This window comes from Muntiacus reevesi, chromosome 4 (genome assembly GCF_963930625.1).
Source record: "Muntiacus reevesi chromosome 4, mMunRee1.1, whole genome shotgun sequence".
Lineage (NCBI taxonomy): Eukaryota > Metazoa > Chordata > Mammalia > Artiodactyla > Cervidae > Muntiacus > Muntiacus reevesi.
The window spans coordinates 62,979,782-63,004,991 of record NC_089252.1 but is presented as its reverse complement, the minus strand read 5'-3'; the positions used below and the strand labels follow the sequence as shown (position 1 = coordinate 63,004,991).

At 37.3% G+C, this 25,210-nt stretch overlaps 1 protein-coding gene across 2 annotated transcripts in view; it reads right to left on the bottom strand.

Annotated features, from left to right (window-relative positions):
- Positions 1-25,210, bottom strand: part of ZCWPW2 (zinc finger CW-type and PWWP domain containing 2) — a 138,044-nt gene that overhangs the window by 58,808 nt on the left and 54,026 nt on the right. For both annotated transcript variants that reach the window (XM_065932910.1, XM_065932911.1), the window contains exons 2-3: positions 24,218-24,568; positions 16,739-16,898 (exon numbers count right to left, since the gene is read on the bottom strand). In XM_065932910.1, the coding sequence (XP_065788982.1) occupies positions 16,739-16,898; positions 24,218-24,510 (453 nt within the window). In that variant the 5' untranslated portion in view covers positions 24,511-24,568. The remainder of the gene's footprint in view (positions 1-16,738; positions 16,899-24,217; positions 24,569-25,210) is intronic.

Below are 25,210 nucleotides of genomic sequence, written 5' to 3'. Positions count from 1 at the left end.
GAGATAGGGGAGCTGTCAAAGAAGTGAGATGGGGGTGGTGTGGAGATCAAGAGTTCACACATTTTGAATACACATTACCATACCTGAGGAGCACTCTCATCAGGGGATTCAGTAGAGAGAACTGAACTGCAGATAAAATGGAGGAAACACACACAGACACCATACTTAAAGCCAAGAAATCAGAATAGGTAACCAAAGGAATGAGGAAACAGATGTATGTATGTATATCTAAATAGGTAGTATATATATAGCATTATTTATTTTACAAATGCCCTCATGATGGACATTTAGGTTTCTTCCAATATTTTGCAAGATGAAACAATGCTGCAATAAAAAGCTTTGCCCATATGTCTCCTCACCCAAGTTAAAGTGTGCTGAAGCATAAATTCCTAAGACATTGTGTAAGACGTAGTGTAAGTATATTTTAAATTTTGGAGCTATTGTGAAATCACTCTTGAATGAGGTGATCACAATTTACAATGCCATGAACAGTATGCTTTGTCACACTCTGGAGAACACTCTTGTTACCAAACTCAGATCTCTGCCAATATTTTTAAGGAAAAAATGGTACTTCCTTTCTATTACAATGTTCATTTCTAAAATTCTTTAATTTTGAGTAATTTTTCACATTTTTCCAGTTGTATTGAGATATAATTGATAAATAACTGTATAAATTTAAGGAGTACTACACAATGATTTGAAATATATATATATATGGAAATGAATACCATGTAGGGTTTATTAACATATATCAACTCACATAATAGCCTTTATCTGTGTGTATGATGAGAACATTTAAGATATGCTCTCAGCAACTGTCAAGTATAAAAACACAACAATGTTATTAATAACTATAGTCACCATGCTATACATTAGATTCCCAGAATTTATTCATCAGTTTTTCATTTTCTTTTTTAAAATTTTAATTGAAGGATAATTACTTTATAATATTATGATGGTTTTTGCCATACATCAACATGAATCAACCATAAGTATACATATGCCCCCTCCCTCTTGATCCCCCCTCCCATCTCCCTGCCCATCCCACCCCTTGAGGTTGTCACAGGGCAGGGACTTTGGGTTCCCTGCATCATACATTAAACTTCCCACTGGCTATCTATTTCACATACGGTAATGTATACATTTCAGTGCTATTTTCTTGAATTGTCCCAGCCTTTTCTTCCCTCACTGTGTCCAAAAGTCTGTTCTTTATGTCTGTGTCTCCTTTACTGCCCCATGAATAGGACCATCAATACTGTCTTTCTAGATTCCATAGACAGGCGTTAATATTGATATTTGTCTTTCTCTGACTTACTTCATTCTGTATAATAGGCTAAAAGGCAGTTATATTTTCTTTTCTATGGAATAACTGTTCAAATCCTGTGTTAATATTTACATTGGTTGCCTTCTCATTGATTTGTAAGAGATTTTTACGTGCTAAAGAAGTAGCCCTTTGCTATATGTACTACAAATATCTTCTCCTATTTTTAGTTTGTGTTAGTATAATTGTATTTTCTTTTTTGTTCATTTAAACTTTTCATCCTTCTAGAACTAATTTAAATGTAAGGTGTGAAATATAGCCTCTACTTCATTTTTTCTCAAGTAGTTAGCCATCTGTACATATATAATTTATTAAACAATAACAACCTTTAAAAAACTACTTGAATACAACCTTACCATTAAGTATTTTCAAGTACTTTTGAACTTTATGTTGTTCTATTAACCTATCAAATAACTGTTAAAATCAAACTGCTTTAACTACTAGAGAGTTATTATAATTCTATATTTTATAGGCCCAACTCCTTCTCCCATATCTGGGCTTACCCTAGATTCTTTATGGCTCAGCGGTAAAGAATCTGCCTGCAAGGCAGGAGACTCAGGAGACACAGATCCGATCCCTCTTCCACGTTTTATTTTCCTACAAATTTTAGAAATTGACCCTTGAACAGCACAGGTTTGAACTTTGCAATCGCATTTTTATGTGGAGTTTTCATTCAATAGGTACTGTTGTACTACATGATTCAAGGTTGGTTGAATCTGTGGGTGCAGAACTGGTGAACTTTGATGATCACGGTGCATGCGTGTGTGCTAAGTCACTTCAGTCAATGGTCACTGTGAAGTTACAGGTAGATTTTCAACTGCAGAGGGTTGATGTCCCTGACCCTCGAGTTTTTCATGGGTCAACTGTAGGGGTTTTTTAAGTTCTTTTTAGTGATAAAGAAGATGTAGTACATACATAAAATGGAGTACTACTCAGCTATTAAAAAGAATGCCATGGACAGCAGCACAGATGGACCCAGAGATGATCATACCAAGCGAAGCAAGTCCGATACAGACACATATATGATGTCACTTATATGCAGAATCTAAAAAAGAGGTATGAACTTATTCACAGGAACAGACTCAAAGGCTTTGGGAATGAATTTATGGTTACTGGGTGGGAGGTAGGGGAGGGACAGGCTGGAGTTTGAGACTGACATGTACACAGTGCTGTATTTAAAACAGACAGTCAACAAAGACCTGCTGTGTAGCACAGGGAACTCTGCTCCATATTCTGTAATCATCTAAGTGGGAAAAGAGTTTGAAAAAGAATAGATACATGTGTAACCAAATCACTCTGCTTTTACATCTGAAACTAACTACTGTCCCATGTGATCTTGTTCCAAGTAACTTCTGACTCTCTGAGAAAGATGCCTGCTATCATTATATACTAACATGAAGTAGCACATTCAAAGCAAAGAATATCTATGTGTCTGTCTACCCAATAAGGCCAGTGAAGAGATATCTGCAGTCAGGCAGAAATTCATATCTTCTGTTATTGTGTATTTAAGGTTGCTTCTCCCCATAAAAATTAATCAAGATATTAGGTTGGCCAAAAAGTTCATTTGGGTTTTTCCATACACTCTCTTATGGAAAAACCTCAATAGATTTTTTGGCCAACTCAATAATCACTTGGAGTTGTAGGAGGATAAATCTCACTTCTCAAAATTGGATGTGTGTGCAATGCCACATGACCTAATTTTTGCTAAATAAAATTGAATGTACCAGTCCTTGTCTAACAAGAATAAGAACTTTGATCTTGCTCATTTTGGGGCCAGCCCTTACTTTCTTTAGGTTCCTGTAAATCGGGAGGGAAAGATAGTGCCTGAAGAGTGAGGAGAGATCATTACTCCTCAACCCATAAGGTTTCCATGAATAACATCTTTATTCAAATCCCTCGAAGTCAGGCAATCACAACTTCTTCATCAGGCCTGGACCAATGGGTCCTTTCTGAGGCTGGAAACCTTCAACCTCCCAGCACACATTGTGCTCTTTTGTGAGGTACTCCATTCCCCAGGGCAATGACAGACCCTTGTCATCTTCCAGGTCTGAAAGAATTTTCTCTGCCTGCATGCTCTTGCCTGCCTAGACTCAGGGAGCTAAGGTCAAGAAGACAGGTCAGCTCAGCTTTTGATCCCAACAGAAAACATCCCTGAGAGATGAGCATAAAAGAAATATGACCACTTTTTGGAATAAACTGAACGGAAAAATCGAAACAAGAATTATTATCAACCAACCACTGGTATCTGGTTGGCTGTGGCGAAGGATCTCCTAGTGCACGGATTCTCCAGGAGGTCCTTCCTCTCCCCCATGGCGGGGCGCCCTACTCCTTCATTCTGCCTGTCTACTCCTCTCCCTTAATTTCTCCCCATGGCACTCATCTACAGTTAACATGGTATATCTTTCTTTAAAAAATTTGTTTAACTGCACGTCTCACTCCACTAATTTAAGTCTCATGACGGCATTTAAATTTTGTCTGCTTTGATAAATTTTGAGGCTAGAATCGGTGCAAGTAATAGGAGCTCAGTAAATGTTTTAAGTATTTAAGTATAAACAGACATTTTTTGTTTATGGTGGTATGAGCAGCGCCCAGACAGAAAATTGGGGATGAAAATAAAAGGTTGCTACATTTTAATCCTGAATTATGTGATTATCCCTAGAATGGTAAAAGAAAAATGTATAAACATGATGACTATCTGGCTTTATAATATGGTGATATTACTTCTTTTTAAAAGCTTATTTATTTATTTATTGGCTGCACTGCCCAGCATGTGGGATCTTAGCTCTCTGACCCAGGATTGAACCTGAAGCTCCTGCATTGAAAGTTCGAAGTTTTAACCACTGAACTACCAGGAAAGTCCCTGATATTACTTCTAAGATGATGTTAAAGTTCATTTTCTTGTAAGAATTCAGATCTGTACAATATTTCATGGACCACTGATTTATTCTATCATATTAATAGCATTTTTTCTAGAAAAAAAAGTGTGTCTAATTTCAAGTACTTTAAGTGTTATGCAAAAAAACAGTACCTAATTTTAAAATTAAACTCAAGCAAATCTTCTTAATATGAGCTATCTGAGGGGATAGCAGAGCCTCAATAAAATCCTATAGATACCACATAGCAGTTACTATCCAATACTGTTCATTCAAGTTTTGATGATATTAATAACAAAGTTAGCTGCAAATATAAGTATTTATAATTTATAAAATTTATCTTTCAAAAAATAAAATAAAATTTATCTTTCAGACACAGTGTTGAGAATATATTAAAAATTTGAAAAACTGGAACTGTAAGTACCTAGACTGTTGTATTGGATTTCATAAATTCATTGAAGCAGCTTTAAATACTGACCATTATCTTACTATTTTATTACTTTAAGTTATAAAAAGTCTTTAGAAGCATGGGGGGATAAGTCATAGACTTTATAACTTAAAGAAATATGAAATAATTTTCCTTTGAAATGCATCTCTCCTTAATGTTTGAGGACCCACGCCACCACCTAGTAAAGTCCTCTGCTTAAGGATTTCTGTTGACTGTTGCTGTTTATACATTTAAACTTCCAGTGTATCTCACTGACTCAACGCATGATGCAACATCTATTTCCTATCAGGCCAAAGCTACTGTTTTCACTTAAGGTTCAGTAGGAAGTTAATCATAAGGATATCTTGTCTTCCTTAAATTGGATTTCTGCAATAGCAACCAGCAGTCTTAACATTCTCATTCCTCTGATGCCAACTAGAAGATAGTCACAGCACCTCTGTGCAACTCACATGCCTGGGCTTCGTAATGCCTGCCTCCTCTCTCACCTGCCATCTTTAACACAAGTTCTGGATGATTTAGAGCTCATTCAAAGTATTGAGCCCTGGAAGCAATAATGGTTTTAAAATCATAAATAGGAATTTGCTTACTCTAACTCAGCCAGATTTTAAGATCAAAATAACTTAGGTTTCCCACATCCAACAAAACTGGAAAGGGTGAGCCAGTTGACCTCCCTTCCCCCCCAAAAAGCTCCAGCTCTATTTAGTCTGATCCCTTACATCAACTTCAAAGATAATATCAAGAATGCAATGAGTACTAGGAGAAAAATTAGGCAGAAAGGAAAGAATAAGAAAATGTGACAGTCAAACCTTTAAGGCGATTCCATTACTTAGTTTGACACATGCCTGAGCAGGCCCTGAACTGTGGGGAGGGGGAAGGGAAGGAAGTCAAGCAGCTTTAGGTAAAATAGTCCAATGGACATATTAGAAAAACCACAGGCTACCAGCTAAGTTCTTCATTCATCTAGACTTAGCATATGTTTTCTAAGTATTTTGAATATCTAAGTTCTTTTCCTAACAAGATGGATAAACAACCACTGTGTGTTGTTTTTAAAGGAGCCCTAGTCTAACATTTTGGGGCTTCCCCGGTGGCGCAGAGGTAAAGAATTCACCAGCCGGTACAGGAGATACAAGAGATGTGAGTTCGATCCCTAGGTCAGGAAGATGCCCTGCAGTAGGAAATGGCAACCCTCCCTAGTAATCCTGCCTGGAATATCCCATGGATGGAGGAGCCTGGCGGGCTACAGTCGGACACAACTGACTGACTGAGCACATACACACACATACACACAGACTAACATTTCAGGTTGGTCTGCTATCTGGACTGACATCCCTTTTCATACAGCAAATACTTCTGTCATTTAATGTGTAGACCTGATTTTGAGAGAAGAGAGAAAGAAAGAGGCCTCCAGCTACCACAGCAATGAAAAAATCAATCGCCACCAAGAGAGAAATTATTTAAAGGGACAGGGGGATCCAATATCACAGTTTTGCTAAAGATTTGCCTTGCTTCTTTAGCACATGGACTCATAAACACATTAATAAAGCACACCATGTTCCACTCTCCATAGAATTTTCCAGGAAAGAATAGTGGAATGGGTTGCCATTTCCTATCCCAGGGGATATTCCGACCCAGGGATTGAACCTGTATCTCTTGCATCTCCTGCATTGGCAGACAGATTCTTTACCACTGTTATACCTGAGAAGACTTAAATTCCACAAGGTAAACACAATAAAAATAACATGTTTTTATATATCTCTTCTTTAGCTAATTGTAGTAAAGCAGAGCATAGGTACATGGGGAGATAATCTGCTATAGAGTGATTCCTCAGACACCCTCTAGGATGCAGGTTCAGGAATATATACATAGACTACACTGGGTCTTTGCTGCAGCTTGCAAGCTTCTCCTGTTGAGGCGCCTTGAGGATCTAGATAGCATGCCTCAGTAGCTGCAGCATGGAGGCTTGGCTGCTCCACAGCCTTTGAGATCTTAGTTCCCTGACCGAGAATCAAACCTGTGTCCTCAGCATTGGAAGGCTGATTCTTAATCACTGGACCACCAAGGAAATCCATCAGGAATATATACTTTTAAAGAACTCTATAGGAGAATGTGATGATGAGCAAGTTTGGCAAACAAAAACAGAGTAAAACAAACAAACAACAACAAGAAACAAACCCTGGTATCAGGATACCAATGTTTGCATTAGTAATAACCAATTACTTCTAAGGTTACAAGGGAATGAAATATATACTAAGTTTTAATGACAGCCATGCAGAGGCCCAATATCAATGGCTAAGAATCAGTGCACTAAAGGTGAAAAGAGCCTTCACATCTTTGTCCAACTTTGAAAAGCTCTGGCTAAAGATTAAGTTAATTAATCAAGTTGACTGAATTAACAACTGGAGACCAATAAGAAGGGCTTTGTGATTTTCCAGTTTATAGACGATAGTTTATTATGAATTTGGTATGCTTATAAAGATTAGAAACAGATGGTCCAATGTAAACCAAGCAGGCTGTCGTATAATGTAAAAACCTGGAACTTGCAGTCAGAAGACCTGGGCTTGAGTCCCAGTTCTACTCTTGTGTGACCTCAGGAAAGTCACCTAACCTGAGACCCAAGTTTCTTAATAATAAACGAAAATCCCATGAGATAGCATACGTAAAAGGTATTTGATAAATTGTAAAGTGTTTTTCAAACATTGGTTGTCAATGTCATAAATGATCAGAATGTAAACATTTATCATATAGTGTCTGCAGTCCAAGAAAACGAGACAGAAACTATTATCAACAACAGGGAGGCGTTGACTGTGTACTTTATGTCCAGAGCAGTTCTACTATTAATCAGTCCATTGTTATTTGTATCCACTAATTCATCCAGTGCTTATATAGTACTACGTGTCAGGGACAGTCTGAAGCACTTCATAGTTTTGTTTTTTTTTAACTTCCCACCTAGCTTGCAAGGTAGGTACTTTTCTCATTTTACACATAAGGGAACTGAGGCACTGAGTTTAGACACTGCCCAAGTTCATAGAGCCAGTGAGTGAAAGAGCTGGCATTCACACACAGGCAATCTGGCTCCAGAATTCATGGGCTCAATGACTATAAGATGATATTTCACTAGAAGGCAATATCGTTGCACAAACCTCAAAGATGATGTTATGAAGAGCTTGTAGGTCATTATCATAAGAAATAAACTGTTGAAAATTATAGGAAACTGCCATCTGGCATTTTCTGTATCAAGTCATATTTACATTGCTTAGGAAAATTTTTTTCTAGGATTATTAATTAGTGGTTACAAACTTAAATCACCACTAGATATACAGTTAAAATGGTAAATTTTATGTTACATATATTTTATCACAATTAAAAAATAAAAACCTTAATTTTATTTATTGTGTACAATATAAAGTATCTCACATATTTTTATCTCAAGCTATAGAATTTTTATTTCACAAAACTGAATGTATCATTAAGTCCATAGCAAGTGGGCATACACACATTTTACTGCTAAACTGATAATGGGACTTCCCAAGTGGCTCAGTGGTAAGAAATCCTCCTGCCAAGCAGGAGTCACGAGTTTGATCCCTTGGTCAGAAAGATACCCTGAAGAAGGAAACAGCAACCCACTCCAGTATTACAACAATAAAAATGATAGTGAATATATTGATAAATAAAGCACAGGAAACAAGTGAGCACTGGGTCAACTGATAACTTTTAAGGTCTGTGAAATCTCCAGGGCCACTGTCTCCTAGAGTTCTGTCCAGGCTATCTGCTGCAACTGGGATGTTAAACACAAGAGGGAGAAAAGGCTTAAAGCAGTCATGTTTTAATTTGCTCTGATACCTAAAACAGTCAGGCTTGGCTTAAAGGATCTCGAGACCTGAGCCTGAAAGAGTTAACATTCTTGGCTGCTGTTTTCTACTCCACATTTGCTTGCTTTTTAGGGAATATGTGTTTGTGGGAAAACAAATGTTGTATTTATTACAGACAGATGCTCAGATTCTATTTAAAAATAGAATCATACAAGCAGGTGGGAGAGCCAGGAGAAGAGGATGGTTAAATATGTGACACAATCAGCTCATATACTGTGAGCTGAACAAAATGGGAAGAAAGTGGTAATTCTGGAATTTATTTTTCAAAGTTACTTTAATCTGCCCTGTTTAGGGTTTTGCCTGAGTCACAGAGGGTTCCTAGTAATTGGTTAGAAGATACTTATTTATTTATTTGTTTATTTTTCAGAAGATACTTTTTAAAAAAGTGGACACATTAAAGAAAAGAGATATTAATATATAAATTGTAGACTTTCAGTTACATGGTTTTGAGTTTGGGACATCACCATTCCTTGATGGAAGAATGCATCAAAAAGTTACTCTGCAACCGTTTACTAATTTAACAACCTCAAAAGAGACATCTCACTATAAGGCAGCTTTATTTCATAAGGGATTAAATTACTCATAAGGGATTAAATTACCTTGAAGGCAATTTAGTGAGCCTTACATTTTGGTTTAAAAACAATAATCTGACTCTGGTTTCTTTAACTGAAAATAACCACTTCTTGAAAGTTGAGAATTCCTTAGGAAAGATTATTGCTGTTCTGCTGAGCAATGTGAGAAATCTAGCTGTTGCTTAATAAATTTTTCTTGCATTTGATGATGGGAAAGGTAGCCCACCTGTTCCTTCCTTTATCAACTGAGTAAAGTTGGTCATATTATGTGGATTTGAACTTTTAACTTCAGTACAAGTTCACAGCTCTCTAAATTCGTAAGAGATTAAATTGAGAGATGACAGAGGTGAATTCAATAATTTATTTGGAGCAGCAAACTCAGCATATACAAATATGACTGAATCAAAGAGACAGAATAGAGATATAGGGAAAAAAACTGGTTTTATTCAGTTGCAAAGAACATAAAAGATAATATTCCCTAGTCTCCTTCCAAATTCCATTAAAGAAAACTATTCTTGAGGCATTGCTGATATTGTGGACAATTCATTCACCAAGAAGTCAGATTAAGAAGGCTCTAACCTATCTCCTGCTCTCAAGAAGTTTCAGCACTTCTATTCACACTAAAGTAAAAAGCACCACAGCAATGACCACTTCCAGTCATGCGCTGAAAAACCCAAGAATAACATGATCACTTAGCCCTACCTATCTCCCTCAATTTTGGGGAGCAACATATTGGCTGATAAAAAAAACACTAAAATCATGCTATTTTTCACATAAAATCTTAGTCAGAAGAAAAGGTATTCTCCACCTTACTGTTCTTGGTAATTTTTTTTTTTTTTTTGTACTCTCTCCTGTAGATGTGGGTTTCCAGGAAGAGGAAATAAATAATGTAACTTGTATTTCACCTGTATTTCCAATGATAGTATGAACTAATGTTTATTAAAAGCCTACTATATGATAAGCACCATGCTAAGTGCTTTGCACATGTAATCTCACTTAACCCTGTAACAACTCTATGAAGCATCTACTGTTATAACTTCCATTTTAAGATGAGGTGTGTGGGACTGGTAAAAGGTAAACGACTTGATTCAGGACTGACTTGCTTCAGGACAAATATCTAGTAAGCAGACAGCCAACCTTCAAACCCAAAGGATGATTCTAGAGCCTGCCTTTTAATCACTATGACAACTTCATTCTCCTAATACATTTCTATGCATTTTCTTGGCAGATTATTCGCAAATAATTCACAGCTATAAAAACATGTTCTAATTCCCTTAAACTTTCTTCAGGCCAAAAACTAAAGGATGCTTAGAAAACAAGCAAACAAACACAAATCTAAATCCAATAATACTAAAATTACAACATATTTTATACTAAATATGGAATCAGAATGATAAAAATTTACTGAGAGTTTGGTAGCTATACAGCTTATTTGCCAACAGGAACATGGTGCAAACACACACACACACACATATGTACACTTTTTTCTGGCAAATGTGGTCACATTTGATGAGAACACGCTAAATAAATTTGTATCCTGTTTTACTTCATTACTCTAAGAGCAAAATGCTGCCTGATGATCTAGTTATAAATGAATTCGCTAATCCTTTTTAAAGACTACATTCTTAGAGTTTGAATCCTAATAAAATCTTAGAAGCAAAATACTTGCTCAAATAGATGCTAATCTAGACATGTCAAATGACTATTGCAATTGTAATTTGAAAACAGCAAGAGTTCTGCTTGGCCACTAGTCCTGCAAAGAGGAACATCAAGCAGCAAATAAAAAAACAAGTCTACCAGAAACTGCCATCATTCAACATGCATATTAGGATTAAAAGGTGAAAATGTTCCTCACTTATTAGGTGCAAATGTGGGAAATATTCAATAATAAATTAGGCTGATGCTTATGCATATGCAAACTGGCAAGGCATAAAACAAAAGAATGGACTTTGAGGTTAGACATACTGACACTAATCACTGCCCTATCACCTAGTAGCTGACTGACCCTGGGTTAGACATGGAGCCTGACTCGCATTTCCTTCCATATGTCAACAGTGACGATGCCTATTTCATGGGGTTGCCGTGAGTCTTTAAATACTACATTTATTATAATAAATGTTATAATATGTATATATACATATTATATATTATTGAATTATATTATTATAAAAGGATCCACCCAATCCCTGACCTATGGTATGGATTCAAATCCATGATTGCTATTTATGGGCTTGTTTAGTTTTGGGGATTCCCTGTTGGCTCAGCTGGTAAAGAGTCTGCCTGCAAGGTGGGAGACCCTAGTTCGATCCCTGGGTCAGGAAGATCCCCTGGAGAAGGAGATGGCAGCCCACTCCAGTATTCTTGCCTTGAAAACCCCATGGATGGGGGAGCCTGGTGGGCTACTGTTCACGGGGTCGCAAAGAGTTGGACACGACTGAGCAACTTCACCTTTAGTTTTTGGAGTCATTGCAGTACATGTTGACAATCAGAGCCCTCCACTGGAGGATATTTACTGGACCAAATTTACATTCAATGCATCATCACTGTTGGTAATTTCTATCCATATGTTTATCATAATACAGGAAAGAAACCAAATTATTTGATAAATTACTATATGTGCTAAGTTGGTACGGTTGTGACCGACTCTTTGCAACCCTATGAACTGCAGCTCACCAGCGTTTTCTGTCCATGGGATTCTCCAGGCAAGAATAATGGAGTGGGTGGCCAAGCTCTCCACCTGGGGATCTTTCCAACCCAGGGATCAAACTCGAGTTTCCTGCAGCTCCTTCACTGCAGGTGGATTCTTTACCACTGAGCCATTGGTGAAGTCCCTAAATTACTATAGGTTGTGTTATTTCTATTTACAGACTGGAGAAAAGAGTAATGTGACCTCAGTCATCTGGCCATATTGTGAAGAGTACTGAAGCTTCAGGAATGGTTCTTCTAAAGATACAGTTTATAAAGAACTGTAACATCCTCTCTGCTATCATTAATGTATCTGTCAGAATAATCCTAGGGACTTAACATAAGACCAGTTTATTTCTTCTTCACACTGCACATCTGTTAGTTGTTGGCAGTGGAGGCCTTTGCTAAGAGTGGTCCAGGGATCCAGGCTGAGAGAGCAGCAAACCAAAATTTCAAACATTATCAATCAGGGAGCCACAAGAGAGAAATCTAGAGGATGTTGCACTGACACAGTCATATGCTCAGATATTCCTCACTCACTCATAACCCTTTGGCCTCACCCTGCAGAGGAGTATCAGATGTGCATCTCTACTTTATAACAGGAAGGCAGAAACCTGGAACATTTTGGTGAACAATATTAATGACCACCCCAATCAGGAAGCAGAATTCTAGGAGTTGCAGAGCGCACATTTAGCAATACCGCATCGCTCCCTTTTACATCTCCCTGCAAAACACAGGCAGCTCCACACTACAATGGGTAAATAACCAAATGACTTCTAATACCCAAAGAAGTGGTTGCACATCTACAGGTATATCCTCCACAGAGAAGAGAGCAGACTGTCGAAACACATAGCCAAAAAAAGTCCACTCACATCATGGATGAAAAAAGCTAAATCTTACCACAAGAGCCTCCCAGCACCAGGAGTGCAATACTTACATTTGCTTGGCAGTATAAAGAACTAGAAAAGTATAATCCAAGCAGGCATTGGTTGGAGTACATTATTTATGTCCAGTAATAACCTATAAGATAGATGATCAACTAAAACATGCTATAAATATTACATTTAAATTATACATCAGTTTGATCAGCAATATCCATAAATTATGTATAGTGTTGAATAACAAGTATGACTTTAAAGCTTTGTTCAGAAAAACTCTCATTTCTGGGTTAGACATGTGAGCCTATGGCAGTCAGCATCATCTCCAGGAAAACCAAAGTGAAAGGAACAAAGGAAGTAGGAGAAAGGCATCCTGAAACAGTGAGCCATGACCACAGTTACATCACTGCACTAGCAGAGATAAACCAAGGACTTCTCAGGTAGCTCAGGGGTAAAGAAACCAGCCAATGCAGGAGAAGTAGGAGATGCAGGTTTGATCCCTAAGTCAAGAAGATCTCCTGGAGGAAGAAATGGCAACCCACTCCAATATTCTTTCTTGGAAAATCCCACGGACAGAGGAGCCTGGAGGGCCATAGTCCATGGGGTCGCAAAGAGTTGGACATGACTGAGTGACTAAGCATGTACACAGAAATAGACCAACAAAACTCTGATGTCTCAAGTTGAGAAAACATAGTCAGTGCTTCTCTCTCTCTCTCTCTTTCTCTCTGTCTCCCTCTGAGATGCACATCAGACTCATCTGAGAGACTTGGCCTTCATCCAAGAGCTTCTAAGTTAAGTGATCCAGTAGAATACAGTGCTGGCACTGCTGTGTTTTGCCCGCTGTTATTTTTGTTGTTGTTGTCACTTTATAAAGCCTTCTAATGCAAAGCCAGGCTTAAGAAATGCCAAACTAAGTCATGTGGTCTATGGAACAAAAGAATAAACTTGCAAATAATTGGCTCTGCAGACATGGACCTACTAAATATAAAAGAAAAAACATTTGTGCTAATTGGGGAAAGAATTGTACTCCATACATTAACTCTAATAGTTATCTAGCACATGCCATGTCTATTTTCTCTGAGTAATTATCAGAGTGACATGTATTCTGAATATATACCATAAGGGAATCAATGTTTTTTTAAAAAGGAGAAGGGAATTTCACCCATCTTTAGATTACTGATTTTCTAGTAAATGAAAAAATAAAGTGTATGAGTAAACTAACATAAGTTACAAATACAAAATCTGCATATAGTCTTCAACTTTTTTCTAAAATGTATCCCAGTATATCGATGAGTAATTTTATTTAATGGGGAAAAGTTTATCAATCATATATTCATATACATATTCATTCACAGTGACAGAGCTCTGTTGTGCTTTCAACAATGAAATTAATGTCAGTGGTCCCATAAACATATCAACTTTTTAGTGACTACCAAAAAAAAATGGAAAAGCCTAGACAAACATGAAGTAAAGGAGAATAATTAACATTTTCAGAATCTAAACTGAAAAAATATTTTATTTTCTCATAAATGCATATAACGTCTTTCTAGAAGAGTTTATTCCTCTCCCACCATAAAACACACACAAAATAGATACAATCCACAGTCAGTGAAAACTCTGAAATAGTATTTAATCACTTGTTAAACTAAGCTTATACAAATAAAGAGAAATTAATATTGAAATAATATATGAAGTAAGATGTAGTCAGTTTGAGCAATGAGAGAGATACATGCTTATCATTGTTTGTCTGCTTTTAGAAAAGGAGCTGATATGGTAACTGTAATGTGCAACCATTCTCCTCTTCTACAAAAATCCTGAGGAAGGTCTATATTGTCTAATACATGTTATTTTCATGTAAGTGATATTTTTATGGGGGCACGAGTGTGAATTTAGTATCTGGATCATTGTAGTACAGTGCAGAGACAGGATCTGGGGAGGAAGGAGCCCCAGTGAAGAGAAGACATAATGCATTAAATTCCTGGGAAGTCGAGGTAACTGAAATGCAGGTTGGAATCAGTACTATCTCCATCTCCAAGGAACAGGGATATCTCAGTCACCCCTGGGTATTACATAGTTTGACGTTATACATTTTCAAGTGATTTCTAATATGGATGACTTTTGACCATTTTCCTATCATGGTTATCAGCATTTCCTGAGCTGACTGACCCCTTTCCTTTCTGCTCCCTGATTTTTCATTGGAATAATGAGGTATCAGTCATCTGTGAGTCTCTTTCCTGGCAAGTGGAGATCCTTAGGTGGCCAGGAGTAGGGGATCTGAGCACATCAGGACAGCCAGGCATGTGCCAACTGAGGTAAAGGGAAACCAAAATTTAAGTCTTGAAAGAAGAGACCCACAGAAGAAGGCATTCTCATTTTATCAGCTCCAAGAAAGGAAGGGAAAAAGAAGACACAAACAAGAAGAGAGTAAGAGATAAGAGCCTATAGGTAGGTACTGTGAATCACAGCAGAGGCAAGAGCCTTCCCAGAGTCCATGGGTACCCAGGGAGTTATTCACCCAGGCACCAGCCAACTGCGGGAGTGGTGGACAGAGACATGAAACAAATGCTTTATTTTTTCTGTTGCCATTCTTGCTTTAGGAACCTGTTTAATTTAAGCACCCTAAATTCCTGGTATTTGCAAAAGTTTCCAAGTTTGCTTTAATGTTTTCAGAACTTATTCTTGAGTTTAGTTTTGTTTTCAGACCTTATTCTTGAGTTTAGTTTTGTTTTGCAGCAGATTGCCAAAGGACCAATGGTATGCTCACTGGAATCAGACTACTTAAATTTATCCTGACAGAACTCAAATCCTGAGAGTAACACTAGTTCAGACAACTAAAAGTACACATTGATTTTTTAAAAATTTATTTATTTTTTAAATGAAGGTTAGCTGCTTTACAGAATTTTGTTGTTTTCTGTCTACACTTTGATTTTTTACAGATGTTTAAATATAATTTTTTAAGAATGCTCTGCTCTTTATCACATTTGTCAAACAGTTGGGACTCTAAGGTCTGCTCCAGGAGAAGCTGGATGGTTCCTGTGTCTTTTAGAAAAGGGGAGGGGCACAGAGGGAGAACCTTCCCCTCTCTCTCCTGAGGGTGTCAGAAGTCCTCAGGCAACAAGTGAATGGAGAGGTGCCTCATACCAACACGACTGGCTCACAGCCACCAAAAAGGAATGCATGTGATGTTATTCCACACAAACATTTCCACTGAATCAGCCTTCCCTACCCACTGCTTTCAAGCTGAATGGAACAAAGATACAGTATGGCCAGAGATTCAGTTAAGTCCATTGGCAAGTACCTCAGATTTCCACAGATTTGCTTATACTGTGGACTAAACGGCGTGTCTTAAATGTACATACATTTATATGTATATCTGAATATATGTATATATACTTCTCACTCTACAATAGGAACCATCTAAATGGAGTCAAAGGCATTCACACTTTTGACATCTACTTTTTAATCAGATTTCTAATGAAAGCATAGTTTGCAGATGAAAAGTTTCAGTATTAGAATACATATATAGATAATTGAATTAATTTATAACTACTAAACCAAATCCATGAAAATAGGTTCAATTCACTTACTCTCATCAACTTGAGAATTCAGTCTATTCATTAATTGTAGACTGTGATTTTAAAAGTTTAAAAAGAATAAAAAAATACTGGAGGAGTTAGTATAATGAAATATTCTGTTTGAAATTTGAAAAAATCTGGTTGCATTCCGTAATTAATCTTTCCTGTGAGCTAGGGCTATAACTTAAGAGTTTTCTCAAGAGAACTGAAAAATTATCTAATGATAATCTTAAAACTGTTTCAAAAGGCAATTATGGAGAGTGCTCTGTTGATTGATACTATATAGCCATTAGAGAAATAAAATTTAAAACTACCTCGTGGCTATTTTTATATCCATACTTTCTTTGAAAAGGCTGTTTTAAAAATACCAATATTTGAGTTTAAACAAATAGTACATACTATTTTGTTCATATAAACATAAAAGTAAAAAACTATATATGTTTTAGGATATGACAGAAAATAGTCATCATTAAAAACAAGTGGAACAAGAACAAAGTTTTGACATTATTGTACCCACCTTTAATGTGATACTATAATGTCCAACAAACGCCGCATCTATCCATGATCTCGAACGGGGATCACCCAGGAATTCTACATGATATTGTTCAACATCTCCATCCAGATCATAGGTCACATACTTCCCTTTAAAAGGGTCAGGGCAAAGTATCCCTGGCCAACTTTCAAAAGAAAATATTTTTAATTATTTTCATGTTTTAAAAAAGGTAGACATTAATACATCTATCACAAACATCTGTCAAACTGCCTCCTTTGAATTTTAATAACTTTTTTACAAATTTTAAAGACATTCATATTTTAGTCTTTTAAGTAGAATATTCAATTGATACAAGTAATCAGTTGTATCTCTGTAAATATAGAAAGTTTTGAAACAGTCACATGCTGAAGATATTCATAAGATGTGAGAAGAAAGAATCATGAGACAAAAGAATGATTTCCAGGGTCTATAAGAGACATTTAGGCACTGCTAACAGGAAAGTTAAGAGAAAAAGAGTCACCAGATTCATGGCAGGCTTGAATCAACTCTCACCAATTGTAATGATTAACTACTAAAATGTTAACCCACTGATTTGGTAGGAGAGAACTAGCAATCTGTGAATCAGGATGCCAAAGGGGACTGGTAGCTCAGGCTGTGCTGACACTGGATGCTGTAGTGACTTTGGGAAAAGCAGAAACAAAAGCAGCAGTTCTGTTTTTATCCTCCTCACCACATCTGTTCCATTGGCAGTGATCGAATGGTAAATATCCTCAATACTGCAAATACTAGAGTGGGCAGTCATTCCCTTCTCCAGGGGATCTTCCCAACTCAGGGATCAAACCGAGGTCTCCCACATTGCAGGAGGATTCTTTACCATCTGAGCCACCAGGGAAGACCGCAAATAACATTTATCCTTCACTAAAAACAAATCTTTAGGGGTGTGTTCTTTCATGACACAACCTCCAGAAATTCCTTGATATGTTTCAGTTTCCCACTTGGCAAAAACAGCATATACATCCACTAAGTTTTAGCCTTTTTTAACCAATCACAGAAGACTCTGACCTACTGCTCAGAGAATAAAGAAGGAAGATCAGGAAGCTGTGATTAAGGAATGCATGTGTGTGTGCTCAGTCACTTCAATTGTGTCTGATTCTTTGCGACCCCATGACTGTAGCTCGCCAGGCTCCCCTGTCCATGGAATTCTCTAGGCAAGAATACTGGAATGTGTAGCCTTGCCCTTCAAGGGATCTTCCCAACCCAGGGATCGAACCCACGTCTCCTGTGGCTCCTGAATTGCAGGCGGATTCTTCACTGCTGAGCCACTGGGGAAGCCCGTGACTAAGGGGTGCACAGTAGCAATCTGACTAAACTTTACAGATCAAGATTCAAAATATGCAAGGCCAACACACCCGAGCATACAAAAGCTGTACAATTATCAAGTTCTACTTCAGTTTGCAGTACTGTAGAGCGAGAAAGGCAGTGAAGTTCAAGTTAGAAGGCTCAGTTTCTTGTTCTGCCTTGCACAAGACATGAGTCCACTAGCAGGTAACGAGGCCTTACTGTCACTCTGGGTCCTCACACTGCTGTTTCAAAGTTTAAAGGAACATACACTTCACACATTTGGGGGTTTTGGCAAATTAAAATATTATAAAGTACCATCATTGTGGACTGAATTATGTCATCCTACCAACCCAATGGCAACCCAGTCCAGTATTCTTGCCTGAAAAATCCCACTGACGAAGGAGCCTGGTGGGCAACAGTTCACGGGGTCACAAAGAGTCAGACACAACAGAGCGACCTGACTTTCCCTTTCACCAACCCAAATTCATATGTCAAAGTCCTGACTCCCAGTATTTCAGAATGTGACTCTGTTTAGAGATAGGGTCTAGTAACCAAGTTAAAAGGCAGGCCCTAATCCAACATGACTAGTTTCCTTATAAAAAAGGTTAGGATCTAGACACATACAGAGGAAAGACCGCAAGAAGACAAAAAGAGAGACTCACTCACAAGCCAAGAGAAGCCTCAGAAGAAATAAACCCTGCTGACACCCTGACCTCAGACTTTTAGCCCCTGGAATTGTGAGAAAATAAGGGTTAGAGAATGAAAGGGCCTGGATAGCTCAAGTGGTAAAGAATCTTCTGCCTGCAATGCAGGAGATGTGGGTTTGATCCCCAGGTTGGGAAGATCCCTTGGAGAAGGAAATGGCAACCCAGTCCAGTATTCTTGCCTGGGAAATTCCATGGACAGAGGAGCCTGGCGGGCTACAGCTAACAGGGTTGCAAAGAGTTGGACATGACTGAGAATGCATGCACATGACAGAGAATGAAAAACTGAGTCCAACAACCTGACATCCAAAGAAGTCAAATACTTGGGAAGAAGTGGAAATGATAATGGAAAGTCAAGTGAGAGTTCAGAACCTAAATGAAGAGGACCATCTGGTTGTTACCAGACTCACATCACAGCATCTTACTGGTATTTGGCAACTCGTACTTTACGGACTGCGCTTAAGAGTTAAACTTGAGTTCAATTTATATTTTAAACCTATTTTGGAAACCTACATTTCTGAAGGAATCCACTCAAAAGAAGACTTCAACAGGTAGATAAATGACTAAGAATGAGTGGCAGCTGCAATGGAGATACCCAACTTACAAGAAATCAAGGAACAAGTGTGTCCTTCAACATGATTAATAACTATTTTAAAGGCAACCCAACTGGGATTGTTACATTCTATTTGTGTAAACTCTTTATAAAACATAAGGGGTTCATGTTTAATATTAGGTGATTTGCACCTCACTGAAATTTTAAAAAGGATTACTACCAACCCAATATCAAATTATAAGAAGTACCTACTCCATTCAATTTAAAACAGTCTCAGAAAATGGATTTCTGATATTTAACACACAAAAGAAATATTTGGCAGTTTTTATGTGTTAGATGAGCTCCTACTTTTCTGACACAAATTCTGATACTATTTTTTAAGTGAGACCTATTGGGTCCAAGAGTATTCAATTTAATTACTCTATAAAATATAACAAGATGAGTCCTTAAAAGAATTAGATGCCAACAGAAAAGCTTCTGTTTATTATTTGAAATATATTACAGAAAATGCTGCATACTGATTTGAAGATGAATTATGAAAAGCATTATCAAATGTCCAAATAACTTGGGCACTTTCAGGTGATGCAAAGGAATTATCTGACTCCAAGTTTGCATATCTCAGCTAAAACAGAATGTACCAAACTGCAGGGAAAGCTGAGCAGAGGCAATAGATGTAGAAAACATGATTACTTCTCTCCAGCTGCAACATCCATCATCTGCTCTGATTTCCTGTAACTGAAGGAAGAAGTTGATGTCCAGTTTCACCCTCACTCTGACCTCAATCTGAGTTCCCAAACTGTCAATGTTGATAGTGCACTGTGCATTTCTACCTCCTGGTTTTTCATGTTCATATTGAGAAGAAATTCTGAAGTGCTGTGTGGGGGCTGAAAGGTGGACAGGGAAAGTAAGAGCCAACAACCTAAGGGAAGGATATCAGAATTACAAGGAAAAATGTACAGTCAATCTTAGAGCCTGTGGGCGGTGGAAATGTACAAACGCAGCAAGGTCAAACAGACATTGGGTATTGAAATCCACTTGCAGCAGGAAGTGGGAAACTTAGGTAGCACAAGAAATTTCAAAGGAACAGAGAATATATCACAAAGAAACTGATGTTTTATACTTTCCTTATCCAGTGGAAATGATCTAAGATAGCTACTGCCTGCAACAGAAGTTGAAGCTTAAGCATGATATCTGCTGCCATATATTTATAACCAATGAGAAGAAATAAATACATTTTTTAAACTGTAGTCTGGATGTTTAAGGAGATAGCAAATTTTACTTGAGCTTCATCCTTAATCTATAGGAAACAAAATGGATGAGTTAGAATCATCACTAACTTACTGTGATATTTGCCAAGAAATCTCTTTGCTGTACCTAACAGCAGGGACCAATGGAAAAAGGAAATTTCTCATCTCTACACACACATATTTACATACAAAAGTATGTAAGTATGCAAATAAGAAGTAATCAAATAATATTTTATAATACTGTTAATAAAAAGATGTAATAGAGATCTCATTTGTGAATAATTACATGTGTGTGTACTAAGCTGCTTCAGTCATGTCAGACTCTGCGGACTGTAGCCCACCAGGCTTCTCTGTCCATGGGATTCTCCAGGCAAGAATACTGGAGTGGGTTGCTGTGCCCTCCTCCAGGGGATCTTCCCTACCCAGGGATCAAACTCAGGTTTCTTACAACTCCTGCACTGGCAGGAAGGTTCTTTACCACTAGCGCCATCTGGGAAGCCCTAAATACATATACTGTATCTAAAAAGTAACACTGGATTGGCTTGCTATCTTACAGACAGAGTTGAACTGTTTGGCCCATAGTATTTAGAATGCAAATATATTTTCTTTAATTTTCATATTTATGAGGAATCTTTGCAAAACATCCGTGTAAAATGCCTAGCTTCTGCTTGACATTGTATTTTCCTATACTGAGATATGAAGTTCTTTTTTACCTTTAAATTCTTTGCTCTTTCGAAGACTTCTTAAACATTATAGCTTTCTCTTCCTAGCAATGAAGACAGCCCCATTCTCAAGCTCAAATGGGCATAACTCAAAGGCAAGAGACTGCGTAAGTATTTTTATAAGTGTGTGTTATTTTATGATGTGGTGACAAATATGACTACTATAATTAGATTTTTCCTGGAGCTTGACCACAAAGAAAGTGATGTTCTCTTAACTATTATGTGCTTTTACTATACAGTGATTAAGCAGGCATTTCTTGATTCTGTATCAATTTCTCTTTAGCTTTTTTAGCTTTATAGGAGAATGTGAACTCTTCTGAGAAGAGTAACTCCAAGATGTTGATAAGACTGAGTTCTGAGCCCTCAGTTAGCGGTAAGGGCAAAGGCTAATAACTCACACACGTTAAAACTACACTGCCAAGCGTCTCTGCAGCCAGTTGACTGGTCTTCCCATTTGAAATTTCAGTATCGATATTTCTTAACTAAGGACTGATGTTTGGCTGCTTTTAGTAGGTTAATCCAGTTTTATGTTCTACTACTGCAATTTATCCTGTTATCATCTTTCTATGTATTTGTGGTACTGAATAAGCAATAAAGCAATAGATTTGAGTTTCTTAGTCTGTACTTTGAGTCTGTGTTCATTTGTATTTAGTTTATAAAGAAAATCTATGTGACTACATAGCAAAATGTATTTTACTCTTTCCAGTAAGCAAGAAGGTGAGTACAGCTGTATTTTGCAGCATTTTTATGGTCTTAATCACAGATTAGAGGTAATTTAGGGACTGGAGTAAAACATGCTTCATTCGTATTTCAAACTCTAACCCTCAGTTATAAGCACAAAACTGCAAAAGAAATTCCTAATGAAATTTCTAATGTAATATTTCAGACATAGTGACAAGATTCAAATCCGTTTCTTGAATTAGAATTACTGAACCTTCAGAATTTCCATTAGTAAATATAAATGTTCTGCTTTCAAAATGTTAGAGATATGAAAAATAGCAGGGGACTACAAATACCTTCATAAGTAACTTCAAAGATAAGTGCTCATATTCACACCTTTAAAAACATTTGTTCTTACTCTAGTTCTTCTTCAAGCCCATCCTATTATTAAATGGGTTTCCCCTGTGACTTAGTGGTAAAAAAAACTTGCCTGCCAATGCAAGAGATGCAGAGTCAGTCTCTGGGTCAGGAAGAGCCCCTGGAGAATGAAATGGCAACCCACTCCAGTATTGTTGCCTGGAAAATCCCATGGACATAGGACCCTGGCGGGCTACAGTCCATGGGATCACAAAGAGTTGGACATGACTTAGCAACTAAACAACAACAATTATATATGTATAAATTATATATATCAATTAATATATGTGCCTATCAATTAACATATATGTATTTTTAAACAATATTTCACATTTGATCCCTAGAAAAACGTTCAGTAACAAAAGGTACATATTTGAGAGATTTCCATATCCACAAAGATATTAAGTATATTGGTTTGCTAAGGCTGCCATAGAAAACTATCACAGACTGGGGAGCTAACAAACAGAAATTTATTCTCCCACAGTCTTAAAGGCTAGAAGTCCCAGATCAAGGTATCAGCGGGGCTGGTTTTCCTGGAGGCCTCTCCCGGGGCTGCAGACGCTGTCTTCACACGGGCTGGCCTCTGCACACGGCCCTGGTTGTCCACTGTGTGCTCAAAGTCTTTCTTCTTACAGGAACACCAGTCAGGCTGGATGAGGGCCTGTTTTAACTTAACCACCTCTTTAAAGACTCTCATACCAAATACAGTCTCATTGTGAACCTAGAGATTTAACATATGACCTTTGGGGGGAACCTCAATTCAGTCCGTAACAGGAAGTGATAGAGCAAGAGCACATATCTAGGTATTGACTTGAAGACCTCTTGTATGTGTTCTGTGTTGTGTGTTAGATGAGCCCATCACAGTCTCCCCAGGAAAGCAAACATCTAATATTTGTCATGGTGAATAGCTGAATATAAATGAAAACAAGGTGATGGGACAAAAGGAAGATTTGAATAGAGAAGGGGCAAAACTCTTGAAAGAAATTTTAAATTTGTCAATAAAGACTGAACTAGAAGAACACAAGAACTGGTAACTCCTTCAGAAAAATAACATATGGAAAGGGAAAATCCGTAAATTTAAAGATGAAAACTCCTGAAGAAAAAGTAATACCAAAGCTAACCAGAGAAGATTCACCATCAGTACCACAGGAATCCAAAAATAAAATCAAAGCAATGCAACAATAAACTGATTATAATTTAAGAAAAACATAATCGAGATGAAAAGACTTGAAACTATATACTGAAAATGCACGTTGCATACTAAAGAAATCAACCCAGAATGGGAAACACTGAGCTATAAAATAGTAAGTGTACAAAAATCAAAAGAAAAAAGATATTTTAAGCATCTAGGCAATAATTAAAGAATGCAAAATTTTTTCAAGATAGGCCACATTGGGCCATAAAACACGATCCAATGAAACAGACTATAAGAGATTTAAATTAGAATTCAATAACAATAAAATGTTTTTTAAATCCCATATTTGGTCATTTTAAAACACAATTCTAATAACTCATTTCAAAGAAAAAAATCACAAACTGAATAGTAATAAAACAAAGCATATTAAAATTTGTGGGATATAGCTAAAGTAGTGCTTAAAGAGAAGTTTATAGCTTTAATTGCCCATATCTGGAAGAAAAAAGATATGAATCAGTTATTTAAGCTTCCAATTTAAGAAACTAGACAAAGAAGAATTAAACCCAAACAAGTCAGGGAAAGAATAACAATGAGACCAGAAAACAATAAATAAGTTAGACAACAACACAGAAGTTGATTTGTTTGAAAACTTTTGAAAGTTAATAAACTTATTAACAAGATTATACCGCAAAAGTTTATTAGAAAACACCAACAAAAATCTTACCTTGGCCAATTCTTTAATTTTACCAAAACCAGGCTTCCAAGAGGGAGCTGTGAATAGACGATCCTATATCCATTTTGATGAAGCTGAGACTCTTCAGGAAAGTCTTCTTCAGAAACAGAGCACTTATTGTACTTTGAGTCAGTGTTCATGAAGCAGTACCATGGTTCATTGTGATTGACTTTGACTTTATCCTCATTTGATAACAGTCTCCATTTCAAACAACTTTCATTCTCACATTGAACCCATACTTTGTTTATACATATGTTGTTTTCCACTGAGGAATTCATTGCCATATTACAATATTCTATTATCTTGCTATCAAATTTTCCTTTTTCCGTAAGAGCATTTAACCTAGAAAAAAGAGGAAAATAACAGAACAAAGATTTGAGGGGATAAGGAGAGAAAGCTCAGGCCAAAATCTGAGAAGTAGCTCTTTTTTTACCTTGTTTGTGCACCTTTTCCCTGTAAACATTGAGCATGTCATGTTTCCACCCACCAAGAAACAAAGGAAGAAAACAGAAGCCTCATTCTGGTCATAAAATGCTCCAAAATTAAAAATAAGGAAAGTATGCTGAAGCAGAAAAGGGGTACAGGTTAACATTATATAATATCTATTCTACTACTACGCAGTGTACATCTAATAGATGCCCAGTACTTCTGCCATTGTTGTTGCTGTGGTTTAGCTGCTAAGTCGTGTCTGACTCCGCAGCCCCATGGACTGTAGCCCGCCAGGCTCCTCTGCCCATGGGATTTCCCAGGCAAGAATACAAGAGTGGGTTGCTATTTCCTTTTCCAGGGGATCTTCCTGGCCTAGGGATTGAAACCACATCTCCTGCATCGCAGGCAGATTCTTTACTGCTAAGCCACTATAATAAGAGGTAAATCTTACTCAGTGCTGACTCTGGGCAAGATACTATTCAATGCACACCACTTACATAAGCCTTCCCAACAACCTCAGTGTGACCATTTTTAGAGAGAAAATGAAAGCTAAGA